The sequence below is a fragment of the Rhinopithecus roxellana genome, chromosome 7 (assembly GCF_007565055.1).
Source record: "Rhinopithecus roxellana isolate Shanxi Qingling chromosome 7, ASM756505v1, whole genome shotgun sequence".
NCBI classification, from domain to species: domain Eukaryota; kingdom Metazoa; phylum Chordata; class Mammalia; order Primates; family Cercopithecidae; genus Rhinopithecus; species Rhinopithecus roxellana.
Genome location: NC_044555.1, coordinates 79,886,703 through 79,899,954, shown reverse-complemented (window position 1 = coordinate 79,899,954; position 13,252 = coordinate 79,886,703). Strand labels below are relative to the sequence as shown.

The 13,252-nt window shown below is 42.7% G+C and overlaps 1 protein-coding gene across 6 annotated transcripts in view; it reads right to left on the bottom strand.

Moving 5' to 3' along the window:
* Positions 1-13,252, bottom strand: part of GPM6B (glycoprotein M6B) — a 175,028-nt gene that overhangs the window by 25,258 nt on the left and 136,518 nt on the right. For 2 of the 6 annotated variants that reach the window (XM_010354065.2, XM_010354064.2), the window contains exon 2: positions 12,836-12,955. The exons of the other annotated variants lie outside the window; for them this stretch is intronic. In XM_010354065.2, coding sequence (XP_010352367.1) covers positions 12,836-12,955 — 120 coding nt within the window. The remainder of the gene's footprint in view (positions 1-12,835; positions 12,956-13,252) is intronic. 6 annotated transcript variants of the gene reach the window in all.

The window sequence follows — 13,252 nt, the reverse complement described above, 5'->3', positions numbered from 1 at the left end:
ATTGAGTTATGAGCCAAACTTGCACCTTTCTGGGGCAAACACCCCCTTTCTTGAAAGAATGCCTGACAAGCTATAGTTTTTTAGACTTAAGTATGTGGCAGAAACTTTCTCAAAAATGAACCAAGTAAACAGCTTGTCTCTTCAAAGAAAACAACTGATAGTATCTGCTGCCAATCAATTTTGGAAAACTTGTACCTGCCACAGTGAGACTGACAGCTTCCCAATACTTACCAGACTTCTTGATGAAATCGGTGGTGATATTAACAAATGAAATTTTTTTGATATGGTTTAATGAAATGTGTCAATGTCTGGAAGATCTGCACAACTCAGAGAACCAATATTTTCCAAATAGCCAAGGGAAAATAATTCTTGAATATAAGAGCCAATCAAAGTGCAAGATCAAGCAATGAATTTTAGTGGAACAGAGTACAAAAAGATCATCAATATGGTTTCAGATTCCACATTACAAGTAGTCTTTAAGAAACCACTACCTGCTGAATTTTAGTGTAGTATCAAGGAAGAATTTCATAATTATCTGCAAAGGTCATTAAAACACTCCTCCATTCTCCAAGCTGTGAGAAATCGAGTTTTCTTCATATACTTCAACCAAAGCAAGATACCCCAAGATGCCTCTGAATGAACGCAGAGGCAGATGTAAGAGTCTAGCTGTCTAATATTAAGCCAGATATGAAAGAGATTTGCAAAGATGTAAAACAGTCCTATTCCTCACACTAAAATATTCTTTTTGAAAATTGTTATCTTTCCTAAATATTACTTAGGCTGACATAAAATGGATTTGCTATTATTTAAATGACTAAGTTTATTATTAAGTAATAAAGTATCAGTTCTTTTTTTTTTTTTTTTTTAAGATGGAATCTCGCTCCGTCTTAAAAAACTCCAAGGCTGGAGCGCAGTGGCACAATCTCAGCTCAGTGCAACCTCTGCCTTCCGGGTTCAAGTGATTCTCCCGCCTCAGCCTCCCAAGTACCTGGAATTACAGGCACATGCCACCATGCCTGGCTTGCTTGCCTGCTTATTTATTTATTTATTTTGAGATAGAGTTTCGCTCATCTCAAAATGTTGCCCAGGCTGGAGTGCAATGGTGCCATCTCGGCTCACTGCAACCTCAGCCTCCCGGGTTCAAGCAATTCTCCTGCCTCAGCCTCCCAAGTAGCTGGGATTATAGACACGCACCACCATGCAGGCTAATTTTGCATTTTGAGTAGAGATGGGGTTTCTCCATGTTGGTCAGGCTGGTCTCGAACTCCTGACCTCAGGTGATCCACCCACCTCAGCCTCTCAAAGTGCTGAGATTACAGGTGTCAGCCACTGCACCCGACAGGCCTGGCTAATTTTTGTATTTTCAGTAGAGATGGGGTTTCACCATGTTGGCCAGGCTGGTTTCGAACTCCCGACCTCAGGTGATCTGCCCACCTCGGCCTCCCAAAGTGCTGGGATTACAGGCATGAGCCACTGTGCCCAGCCCTCAGTTCTAGCTTCTAATATAGAAAATATTTATAGGCACAACTCAGAAGAGCAAAGGCTTTTTGGGGTCTTCAAGTGTTTCTAAGCACGTAAAGGGACCTAACACCCAAAAAGTTCTGTGAACCACTAATACAGTGCATTAAAAAGATATGAAGTCAATTGACAGGGGCTTCCTGTCCAAGAGCAAAGTGTGAAATCAAATATAGGTTGCTTCTCAGTTCTCTCGTCTTTCATGCAGTCCTAGACATAAAAGTTCGACTACATAATGATAAGAATGTGGAAACTATTTCTAATGATAGAAAGGAAGTCACTTTTTTGGCAGGTCCTTTTAGAAGCTTGTCCTAAAATCTATTTAGTAAGGGATTTTCATTTTTGTGAAACCACTATGAAAGTCTTAAAATAGATGAGCCCTTAAAATAGATGAGCCTCTAATATTTGCCATATGGTACCAGCAGTAGAAGATAAGCAAGTCAATAAAAGCAATGATACGCTTACATGGCTGGGAATAAAAATATCCAACAACCAGATACTTGTTAGTCTCTTCCTTTGCCTTTTGTGGGAATTGGCTTTGGTTTTCCCAAAGGCTTTTAGCCTGGTGAAGTGGGACAGCAAGGAACCATGGAGATCAATGGAGAGTGGGGGAAGCCAGTTCTAAGTCCAGATGACAGAGATTTTAAGAGCACAGCGATCTGGAGGCTACTCCAGACATCTGAGAAGTATTTAATATCTGCAGTTTTGAGCTTTAGCAGCAATCAGTTTCCTTGACCATCTGGGCGACAGTGTCTCTACTTTCCTGGATTCTATTCCATTCAGTGAGTGTCTGCCCAATCCCTGCCATGTGCAAGCCACTGTGGTGGTGGCTGCAAGTGTGCCCTCCTGGCTTTGATCCTTGTGGATGGGGTGAGGGGGTGGTAAGACACACAGACACATAAGGTATCACTAAAGTGGAATAAAGAGAGTGCTGACATAGGGACATGGGGGAGTGAGGTAGGGACAGATCTCCTTGGTTAGTGTGGATTGCTAAGGGAAAGGTTTATGGACGGCAGGAGGTGAAGAGGCCTTGAAGAACAGAAGAATTCCATGAAAAGCACAAGGGAAGGAGAGCAGGGCCAATGTGGTGTGGGAGACGTGGGGAGAGTTCAGGGTGTAGCCAAGTTTATCAAGGACACCAGGGTAATGGTGGGGAGAAGTCAGGAAGGTAGGACCCCCACCGCCTGGCCCAAGGAAGATGTCCAAGCCAGCCTCAAGCCTCTGTGCTTCACTTTGCAGCAAAGGGAAGAGAGGGAAGGCTTGTGAGCAGGCGAGAGATGTGATTCGGGATGTGCTTTTAAGAGATGAATCCGGCACTTGTGTGTGGGCTGGATTGGAGTGGGTGCAAGCTAAACTCTTCAGTGGTAGGCGGTGGCAGAATGAGTCTTCGGAGGTTTATTCATGGGGGCAGGACGTCTTCAGTAAAAGCAGGAAGGATAAAAATTGGACAAAGCTGTGGAGCTATTAAGCAATCAACGTCATGCAACATTTTCTATTCGGGTGAGAAAGGGTAAGAGAATTTATGTGAACAAATCTTCACGAGGGCCATTCTAGAAAATGCAAACTAATCCACAGAGAAGGAGAGCAGATCAGCAGTTGCTTGGGGAGAGTGGGAGCATAGGAAGGGTGGAAAGAGTGGGGATTAGCGGCCACATCGCTATCCTGCTTGTGGTGCTGCTTTCACGAGCACACACGTATGTCAAGGCTTGTCAGACACTTTAAAGAGATGCACCATATGCCTGTCAACTATACCACAAGAAAGTGTTTTCAAAAGACCTGTTTGTGAAGTTCAATTTCTACCAAACACACTAGTTTAAAAAGGTTGTGAACCCCTTTGGGAAACTAAGGACTGGTGGTGAAAGGCAAGAGCCACACTAACCTGGGTGATGGGAACCCTCCAGGCAGCAAGGCAGAGCAGAGGCATCCTCTGGGCAGAGGGTGAGGACAGCAAGGGTCAGCGAGGCCTTAGGGCCTTTACTAGACAAGCAGAGGGTAGGAGGCTACAGTGAGGGGAAAGGAAGATAAAGGGCGCCTGAGGAAGACATACCTGTTCCTCTAACCACAATAACACACTCGTATGCCCTGCATACATCTCTATATGCATAGGGTGTTTATAGCACATGCTATATGCTAACACACATGTGTATGGCATATGTTGCATAAATAAATATATGTAGGTTTAAATATATTGGTTTATGCACTGCGTGCCTTTTAAAAGAATGAATTTCTCTTCAGGAAACACCAATACACAGATTGTATATAATATTCCAGACTTATCAAGCTATCCATGCCTGCAATAAGCTTAACATCCGGGACAAAGCAACCCCATGGACTTCTACTGCTTCACTTGGAACCAATTTCCTGACTCAAAGCATAGGACCTAGCCCAGGGGTTCTCAAATCTTCGTACTATTGGCAATGGGCCATCCTTTGTTGGGGGAGGGGCTGTCCTGTGCACTGTAGGATGCTTAGCAGCATCCCTAACCTCTACCACTAGATACCTGAAAGGCATCTCCTGAAAGGCAGAAACTCCCCTGGATTGGGAAACACTGGTCTACCACAGTGGTTCTCAACCTTCGCTGCACAGGGTATCACCTGGTGGGGGAGCTTTCAAGAACACTGATGCCTGGGCCTTACCCTCAAGATTCTGAATGACTTGGTCTGGATGTGGCTTCGGGATTTTAAAAGACCTCCCCTCCCTTCCAGGGTTCTACTGTGAAGCTCAGGCTGAGAATTTCTTATTCAAGAAAACCATCCCAAAAAGTTAACCCTATTTACATGCAGATGATTCTAGAAACCTCAATTAGCCAACCTAGTCTTTTTTTATTTTTATTTTTTATTATTATTATTTTTTGAGACAGAGTCATGCTCTGTTGTCCAGGCTAGAGTGCAATGGCACAATCTCTGCTCACTGTAACCTCCACCTCCTGGGTTCAAGTGATTCTCCTGTCTCAGCCTCCCAAGTAGCTTGGACTACAGGCACCCACCAATATTCCCGACTAATTTTTGTATTTTATTTTATTTATTTATTTTTTTAGTAGAGATGGGGTTTCACCATGTTGGCTAGACTGGTCTCAAACTCCTGACCACGAGTAGCCAATCTAATCTTAACTTACTTAACAAACACATACTGAGCTCCTATGCAACTCTCAGAGTGCAAGGTCTTGACCAGCCTGGCCCAGGAAATGAGTCATGTACACAATGGACACTAAACTTAGACAATTTCATACAGAGTCACACATCATGAGTGCTAAAAATAAGGTGATCATCATTCAACACTATGAATGAGTGCTTTCTTGGTCCCAGGTCTCAAGCCAGGCCAAAGCAGGGAGCAAGGCATGAAGACCTCTGCTCACAGAGAGCTTAGAGTCTAGTGCCTCAGAAAGGCCATCAAACACCTGCCAGGTACTCATTTAACCCAGTGATACATTCTCTGAGAGGTGAGGCTTTGGGAAAGTGAAGAGGTTATGATCATTAAGGAGATGGAGGATGCATTTGAACTGTGAAATGTTTATACAGCCTGTGGCAGGCAGCTAAGACACCCTCAATGATCCCCACAAATCTACATTCATGGCCTTGTGTAATTCCCTCCCCTGAATGTGGGCTGGACCTAGTGGCTCACTTCTTAGGACTAAAATATGGCAAAAGTGATGGGATATCACTTCCCTGATTAGGTTTCAAAAGACTGACTTCTGTCCTGTTAGCATTGTCTCTCTGGCTGGCACATTCTCTTATCTGCTCACTTGCTCTCTCTCTCTGATGAAGTCATCTGCTATGTCATGAAGTAGCTATGAAGAGCCCACACATGGCAAAAAATCAAGGGAGGTTTTAGGCCAACAGCTTGTGAGGAACTGAGGCCCTCAGTCCAACAGGCCTCAAGTAACCAAGTCCTGCCAATAGCCATGTGAATGAGCTTGGAAGTGGATCCTTCCCCAGTTAGGCCTTCAGATGAGACTGCAATCTCATTAGAGTTTCTGAGACAGCTAAGCTCAGCCCAGACTCCTGACCTATAGAAGCCGAGATAATATATGTTTTTGTTTCTAGCCACTATGTTTTGGAAGAATTTGTTATGCAACAGTTGATAACTAACACACAGCCTGAGCTCTGATGTTTGCCTACAGCTTTACAATAGAATGTTTTTGCACTGGCTCTTATACACAAAGATATAGTGGCAACAGCAAAACATTACTTCAAGAGGAATTTACTTCAAATTCAATAGTACTGTCTGCTACAGATGTGGAAATCTGATTTTGAGCACTTAACTGCAAATACATATACAGGTTGAACACATATATACACAGGCTGAACTGAAATGATACTTTACCAAAGATGTTATAATGAGGGGTTATGGCCTTCTATGTGTATAGCAGTGGTGGTTAAACTTTACTGTGCATTAGAATTGCCTGGGGGAGCTTCTTAAAATGGGCCAAATTTCTGGGACCCATTGCAGATAGGGTAGCTGAGGACTGGGAATCTGATTTTTCTTTTTAAGAGATTCGGTCTTGCTATATTGCCCAGGCTGAACTCGAACTTCTGGGCTCAAGTGATCCTCCTGCCTTAGCCTCCCAAGTAGCTGGGACTACAGATGTGTGCCACCATGCCCATATGAAATCTAAATTTTTAACCAGCATTCTTAGTGATTCTGATTCAGGGCACTGGAACCTCATACTTTGAAAAAAAAAAAAAAAAAAAGAAAATGAAAGAAACGATCCCCAACACTACATTTAATAAACCACAAATGTCTTTTCTATACACAGAAGATGTTAAAGTGCACTGAATAGAACACTAGATCAAAGTAGCTCACAATATCCACTTAACGGGACTTGGTTTATTATGGGAAAACTCAGAAAAGGACCTGAAAGAGGCCAGAGTGGCTGAGCTTCTAGAAAGTGCCAAGAAATTCTCTGAAAAAGGGCTGAGCCTTAGTTGACAGCCTGTGAGCAGGGAGTCCCTATTCCCCACAGAGAGCAAGGATTCTGGGGCCTGGAGGGCAGAGGATGAGGGATGTTTGATGCAGAAGATTTTAGGAAACTGAGTGCCGGGCAAAGTTTTTAGGTGTTGCCTAACATCAGTAGATAAGCGTATTGCATTTTGGCACACTTTGCAAATTCTAAGTCAAGGATTGGCAATTGTTTTCTGTAAAGGACCAGATGGCAAATATTTTTGGCTTTGCAGGGTGTACAGTTGCAGCTTCTCAACTCTGCTAGTGGAGTACGAAAGCAGCCACAGACAATCAAATGGGCCTCACTGATTCCAATAACAGTTTCTTTACAAAAACAGTGGGTGGCATCACCAGCCTGGTCTGTCAAATCCTCACAGGAATCTCGATTTATTGCCACTAGCAAACAGCACATGGATGTAAACAAGGTTTTCTCAAGACACAGGAAGGCTTGTTTCGATCCCATTACCTCTCCTACCAGCCTGACATTTCATCCCTAGATAGTCCTTGGGGGTGAAAGCATTGTTCATGGAAGTCTCCAGAAACTACAAGCATGATGATCTTCAGAGAAAGATTTGTCGATGATCTTCAGAGAAAGATTTGTCCCACCTAAATGACTCTGACACCCAGAGCATTCCATTTAGTACAAAAGCCAATTCATATAAGCTTTTCATAGACGTGGACGCATTCAGGGGGTGGGGATGTGGCTTATTTGGGAGTGAACTTCGGCACCCAAAAGGACACAGCCTGGGGAGGTGGGAAGACCCAAGTGGCTGACTTCAGCTACTCCCCAGCTACTTCAGAGTAATTCCAGTTACCTCTAAGGGTGGCAAAAGATTTCAAAGCAAAATTAATTTTAATAGACTCTAGTTAGATTTATATGAAAACATGTAATTTCAAAGGCAGAAAATAACAGATGGCACTACTTGTCAAAGACCGAGAAGTACTCAGTCTTGAATAATCCAAGTCAGTGTCCCTAAAATCAGACATGTCTGACAGAAAGCCTCAGACCAACACTCGATACTCATTGATCTGCTTTCTCTGTCTGCCTACTCTAAGATGAGAAGCAAACATAAGACCAAAAGACAAAGGGAGCTGATATGTCACAGACACAGTAAGCCATTGTTACATAATCAGGTGCTAATCACAGACTAACAATATAGCGCATAAACAATGGAACATTCACAAACAATCAAGAAATTATTTATATCGATATATATTTGTTTATAGCTATATATAAATTCTTTATATGTGTATACATAGTCGTGATATATATATACACACATATAATCACGACTGCCATAGCAGTCAGTAAATAAACTATAAAATCATTAACTGCTGTATATGGCACTTTTCTGGTGAAAACTGCAGGTGCTTTGAAAATGAAAGAATTGATACATCTCAAAAAAAAGGCAAAGTACTCTAAAAATCTCAGGGACCTTACAGCATGAGCCTGAGCTACAATGCGCTTCCACTGTGTTCACCATTTACCTCCATGTAACCAGAAACATTTTGAGTAACTGAAAGGCATCAGACAGACTGAGAGCGTCCACTGGCTTAGGCTGGATAAGCTAAGAAAGCTTCTGCAACCAGCCTCTGGGGATAGAATGACACCACCAGCAGAACCCACACGGCACGACCAGACTGTCAGTTATGGTAGACACCCAACTATGGCCAGAGGTACAATGACAATGGTACACACAGAAGGATTAAGGGTTTTTGTTCCCTCTTAAAATACATTTCAAGTGGTTTGGGAGAAGACCTCAAACTTAGTGGCCTTACACCTTAGGTTAGGAAAGAGTGACACTAAAGAACAATGACAAAAATCCAGTAGCATTTCCCAGGACTTATAGCTACAGGTGTTCCTCTACAAAGCAGATCAGTGGGAGAGAAGTCCCAGGCTCAGCCTAGAAGGGGGCCAAGGGATAAAGTCTGCAGCTCCCAGGAGTCAGCCTGTGGTTACATCTGGGCAGACACAGTGCAACATGAGTGAACAGCAGTGCTGGGCCCTCCCTGTCAGTCTGCTACCCTGCCCCCCACCCGCCAAACCCCGTGGTGACTCAGGAATCCGTTCTCTGTGGTGCAAATCACAACACTTGGGCTTCTTGCTAAATACCAACACTCCCCAGGGCCCTCCTCTCCCAACATCCTCTGTGACAGTCCCTATGTAGAGGGTGTGCTCTTTATCCTGACTTCTGGAATTACCTGTGGCCATCTTAACTGAAACATCAGAGCAATCTGGATTTGAGAGGGGGGAAATTGGTGATATGTGAAGTGGGTGGTTATTCTACTCCTTCCTTGTGAGACTGAATTCTGAATTACAGATTTAACTGTATATAAAGAACCATTTTTAGTCCACTAAGAATGGCAGCCTATATTTAGTCACGGCATCTTGCATGTCATTGGATTATATTAATGAGGGAGATAAGAGACATTTGAGAATTTCTCCCAAGCTTCCATCAACTGCTTTCTCCTCTGGCCCTCACTTTGCCACAAAGAAACAAACCTTTCTCACCTTCACTGCCCCTTCCCCAAGTTCCCTCATGAGACAAGCAGGTAAGAGAAGCAAGGTCACTGTTTTTCAAACCAGCCAGGACTCAGCAAATTAATGACTGTCTTGGCATTGCTTAGACATGCCTCTCCCTAAATAGAAAGGGAAAGAAGAAAGGATGAATACCTTTAGCAATTCTTTATCTTTTCCAAAGATGAAGATTTCTAGATCTCTTGAGGGTAAATTCACATAATCAATTCCTTCCTGTCTTCTCCCTTCTTGCTCTTGGACCTTGCTCTGAATTAGTGCTTCTCAAGCTTTAACGTGCATAGGAATCACCTGGCAGTCTTATGAAAATGCAGATTCTTATTCAGTGGGGCTGGTTGGGGCCTGGGACTCTGCATTTCTACCAAGCTCCCGGAGGTGTCGATTCTGCTGGTCCACAGCCTGCACTTGGAATAGAGGATCTAGAGTTTCTTAGGCTATCCTCTGGAGCCTGTATAACACAATCTACAACAGCCTGGAAGTACTCCCTCCATGTTAAGCACAATATTCCATTGACTGGAGACTCAGCATGAACTACTGCCTGCTTCATCGCTTGCCTGCATCTCAGACCACCACCTCAGGCCAGGCCCCTAGGGCAGCATCACGAGGGATAGCCCATGTGGCCATACATCCTTTCATCTCCTGAAGGCAGAAAAGATGTAGACACCACATGTCCAAAGCAGCTAAAAATTGAAAAGGAAAAAGAGACAACGAAAGAATAACTATCCAACTCCTAAAGATGGAATTCTACTGGTAAGTAGTAGCAAGAAAACGAAAACCATGAAAAGGATCCTGGAACTATCCTGGAACCACCATGGCCTTTCCAACAGGGAATAAGGAAGTTCCTGGAGAAGGGCAGTCTCTGCTACAGTAACTGCATGAGTGGGAGAGGCATTTTCCTTTGGCAAAAATTTCCTGGTCAGCCTTTATCAAAACCTCTTTTTCCCCACGGAAAAAGGCTGACAACTCTGCAAAAAATTAAAAAAAAAAAAAAAAAAAAGCCATACCGAATTCCCTATTTTTTGCCTCATATCATCTGGTTGGGGTTGGAGATCTAAGTATAGAATGGCAACAGCATTGATTTAGGAGCCAACAAAATCAGTAAGTGTCTGGGAAGGCAATGGCATGGCTGGAGTGGGTCCCTTCACTCTGTTGCCTGCGCTGTAGGCTTTACAATATCACACATAAGGTCTCTGCAGACAGCTCCAGACACAAGCAGTCCCCGTGGAGACATCTGTTTTCCAATTACTTCCATCAATGCACACAAAAGGTTAAAACTATGTGTAGGTGGAGATTGTTTCAGGATCTGGGAAGAAAATTCTTTAAATCAAATTCAGTGATTTTGTTTCTCCCCCTCGGGTAAGAACCTGCTAGTTCATGGAATTCTCACTTGCAGTAGTATCACCAGCAACCTGATACTATTAGACTTCCACAATCTTTCATCATATCATTCTGGAATTCCAAAAAACTTGAAAAGTAATGTTTTTGGGTTTTTTTTTTTTCCTTCCCTAACTCATCTGGCAGCAAAACCTGTTCTGATCTCATCTTCCTTGGTGCCAAAATCTCACCTGAATGGACAAGGAGTTGTTTATAGTGTTGGGCTCTCCAGAAAGGTTAATGAGTTAGATTTGCAGAGACACTCAGCGGCGGCATCATGCAGTACATGATGTACGCACTGTGTTATCTTTTGGAAACCCCAATTCTTTGGAATTCTGAAAGAAATCAGTTTCAGAAAAAAAGAAAATGGAGCCTCGTACATTTCTTCTCAGCTGCCACTGCTGCTACGAATACCCAGATTCTGGTGTTTCACTGTAGGATCAAAAAGTACACAAATCTTATTGCAATGCTTTTACAGGGAACTGCTCAACAAGTGGAGAAAACTCTTCAGAAGCAATTGATAGAGGTTTTTTTTTATCCCCCCCAATAAGATATTGTGTTTATTCTTTACCAGTTTAATGAACTGGTAAATAAAAGAATAAGTATTTTTCTGGGTTTCCAGCTGGCCTGATGTCATTCAACACTCTTAAAATGAAGACTCTTAAAGACTCTCAAGATGAAGAGGGACTCCTCCCTCAAGCAGTAGTTTCTGATAACTTGGGGGCTTCTTATCATGTTAAAAAAAATACCCCTTTCCCCACTTCCCACCCTTGAATTATGCACATCTCATGGTTTTTGCTGCTTTTTTAAAAAGCAGCTTTATTGAGATACAATTTATATTCTGTAAGATTCACCTGTTTTAAGTGTACAATTCAATGATTTTGAGTAAATGCACAGAGTTGTGTGACCATCACCACAATCTAATTTTAGAACATTTTCATCACACCAAAAATGATCCCTTGTGCCCATCTGTAGTTGCTCCCCAATCTTCCCTTCTCTCAGCCTCTGGCGACCACTAATCTACTTCTTATCTCACCAGTTCTGTACATTTAACATAAACAGAGTGGTAGAACATTTGGTCTCTTGTGTCTGGCTTCTTTCACTTAGCATGATACTTTTGAGGTTCATCCATGTTGTAACATGCACCAATATTTCATTCCTTTTTATTGCTGAATAGTAGCTATTGTATGGATATATCATGTCTAATGACATTTTTTTAAATCAAGATTCCAGAACCCTCCATATTCTTTATAGGATCTATGAGAATGGATGGCTGATGTCACCTTGCGCTCAACCTATTTAGCCAGCACTGTACAGGCACACACAGAACCAGCACCTGATAGCCATAGGACAGATGAAGGAATGCATAACCCAAGACAGAACTAAATCCAAAGTCAGATTTCGTTTTAATTAACCTGACACCACAATTTAGATTTTAAAGGAAAAAGTTTTATTAATCATGGATTTTATGACTTTGTAATTCAATGGGTAACTTACATTGTACCTTGGGATTGCCCTTTCTGAAACTGTGCATGCTACGTTTACTCCTGAAGAAGTTAGCAAGCATTTGGAAGAAATGTTATGGATTGATGCAAAATCACAGAAATACTTTAAACCTGTTACTGTGTTTATCCGACCTACCACCTGCCCTTTATGTTTGCATTTTATGTAGTTTGAACTACGGTTGTACACTGGCAAAATCATTGAGTTTTTAGCTAACTGAGTTGGGTATTACGACTTGTGTTGGCTTTGGGAACGTGGGAGGTTGGATATTCATACTGCTTTGCCTTTTGCCCCTTCTAGATCCCCAAATCAGCTGTCGCACACCTCACCCAGATCCAGCACCTAGCAGTTCTGAACGGCCAATGTTCCTCATGAGCAAGGAAAATGGAAACCGTACCCACTGAACCTACCTGATGGGAATCGGGTACATGGTTATCCAATCCTACTTTCACAGCTTTGATTTCTCTTTCTCAAAGGCAATGACTAATGTGAGAGGGTGGTGCAGAGCAGCAGGGCTGGGAAGTCATTTGGGGACACTCACGGTACTCTCAGAGCCAAGGCTCCTTGAAGGCCCTGGCCCAGTTCTTGGCCACATGGGGGATGTGGGTGGCCCCCCTCCCCCATTATTGGTTCAGGCATTGGAAATTTCATAGTTAACCAAAGGCATATCTCACTGTACATTGTTCCCTTTGAGAAGAAGAGGTGATTGAAGGTGAAGAAAGAGGGAAGAGGGAAGAAAGGGAAGAAGGAGAAGAAAGTGGAGAAAGATGGGGTGGAATGGAGAGGGAGAGAGAAAAAGAAAGATGATTAAAAAATGTGTTTAGGGTGAATTCCACCCACGCCCGTGTGAACAAATTAATGCACCAAGCAAAACATAAAATATCACCAAGCTGCAAGAGCCATTACAAATAATATTAAAGATAACAGTTGACTTGCTATTAGAATTCACCCCAAGGCTGTATTTACCTGGACTGCTCAAGGGGCTAGCCCTGTCCCCCAGGGTTGGCACGGGATGGTACTGGTGGTTCTTTGAGCCTGGGTACATCCAGTGGTACCTGCCAATTTCCATTTCAGCTCTGCTGTTCACTGCCAATTTCAGGTGGCAAAGAGTCAGTGTCTCTATCTCCAGCAAAGATTCTATATCAGCATTTTTATTTATTCTTTACCATAGAAAGGAAATGGGGAGTTTAAAAAATATGCTTTTGAAATGCAACCCTTTAGTACCAGCATGATCCATTGAGAATGTCCTCCATTTCTAAATTGAAGTTTATGTAAATCACCAAAATGATCTTTATTTTCTACATCTTCCCCCACCCCCACCATATCCCACTTCTTAAAATGCTCATTTGGGAAAGATACTATTTATAGTGAAAATTTGGCTTC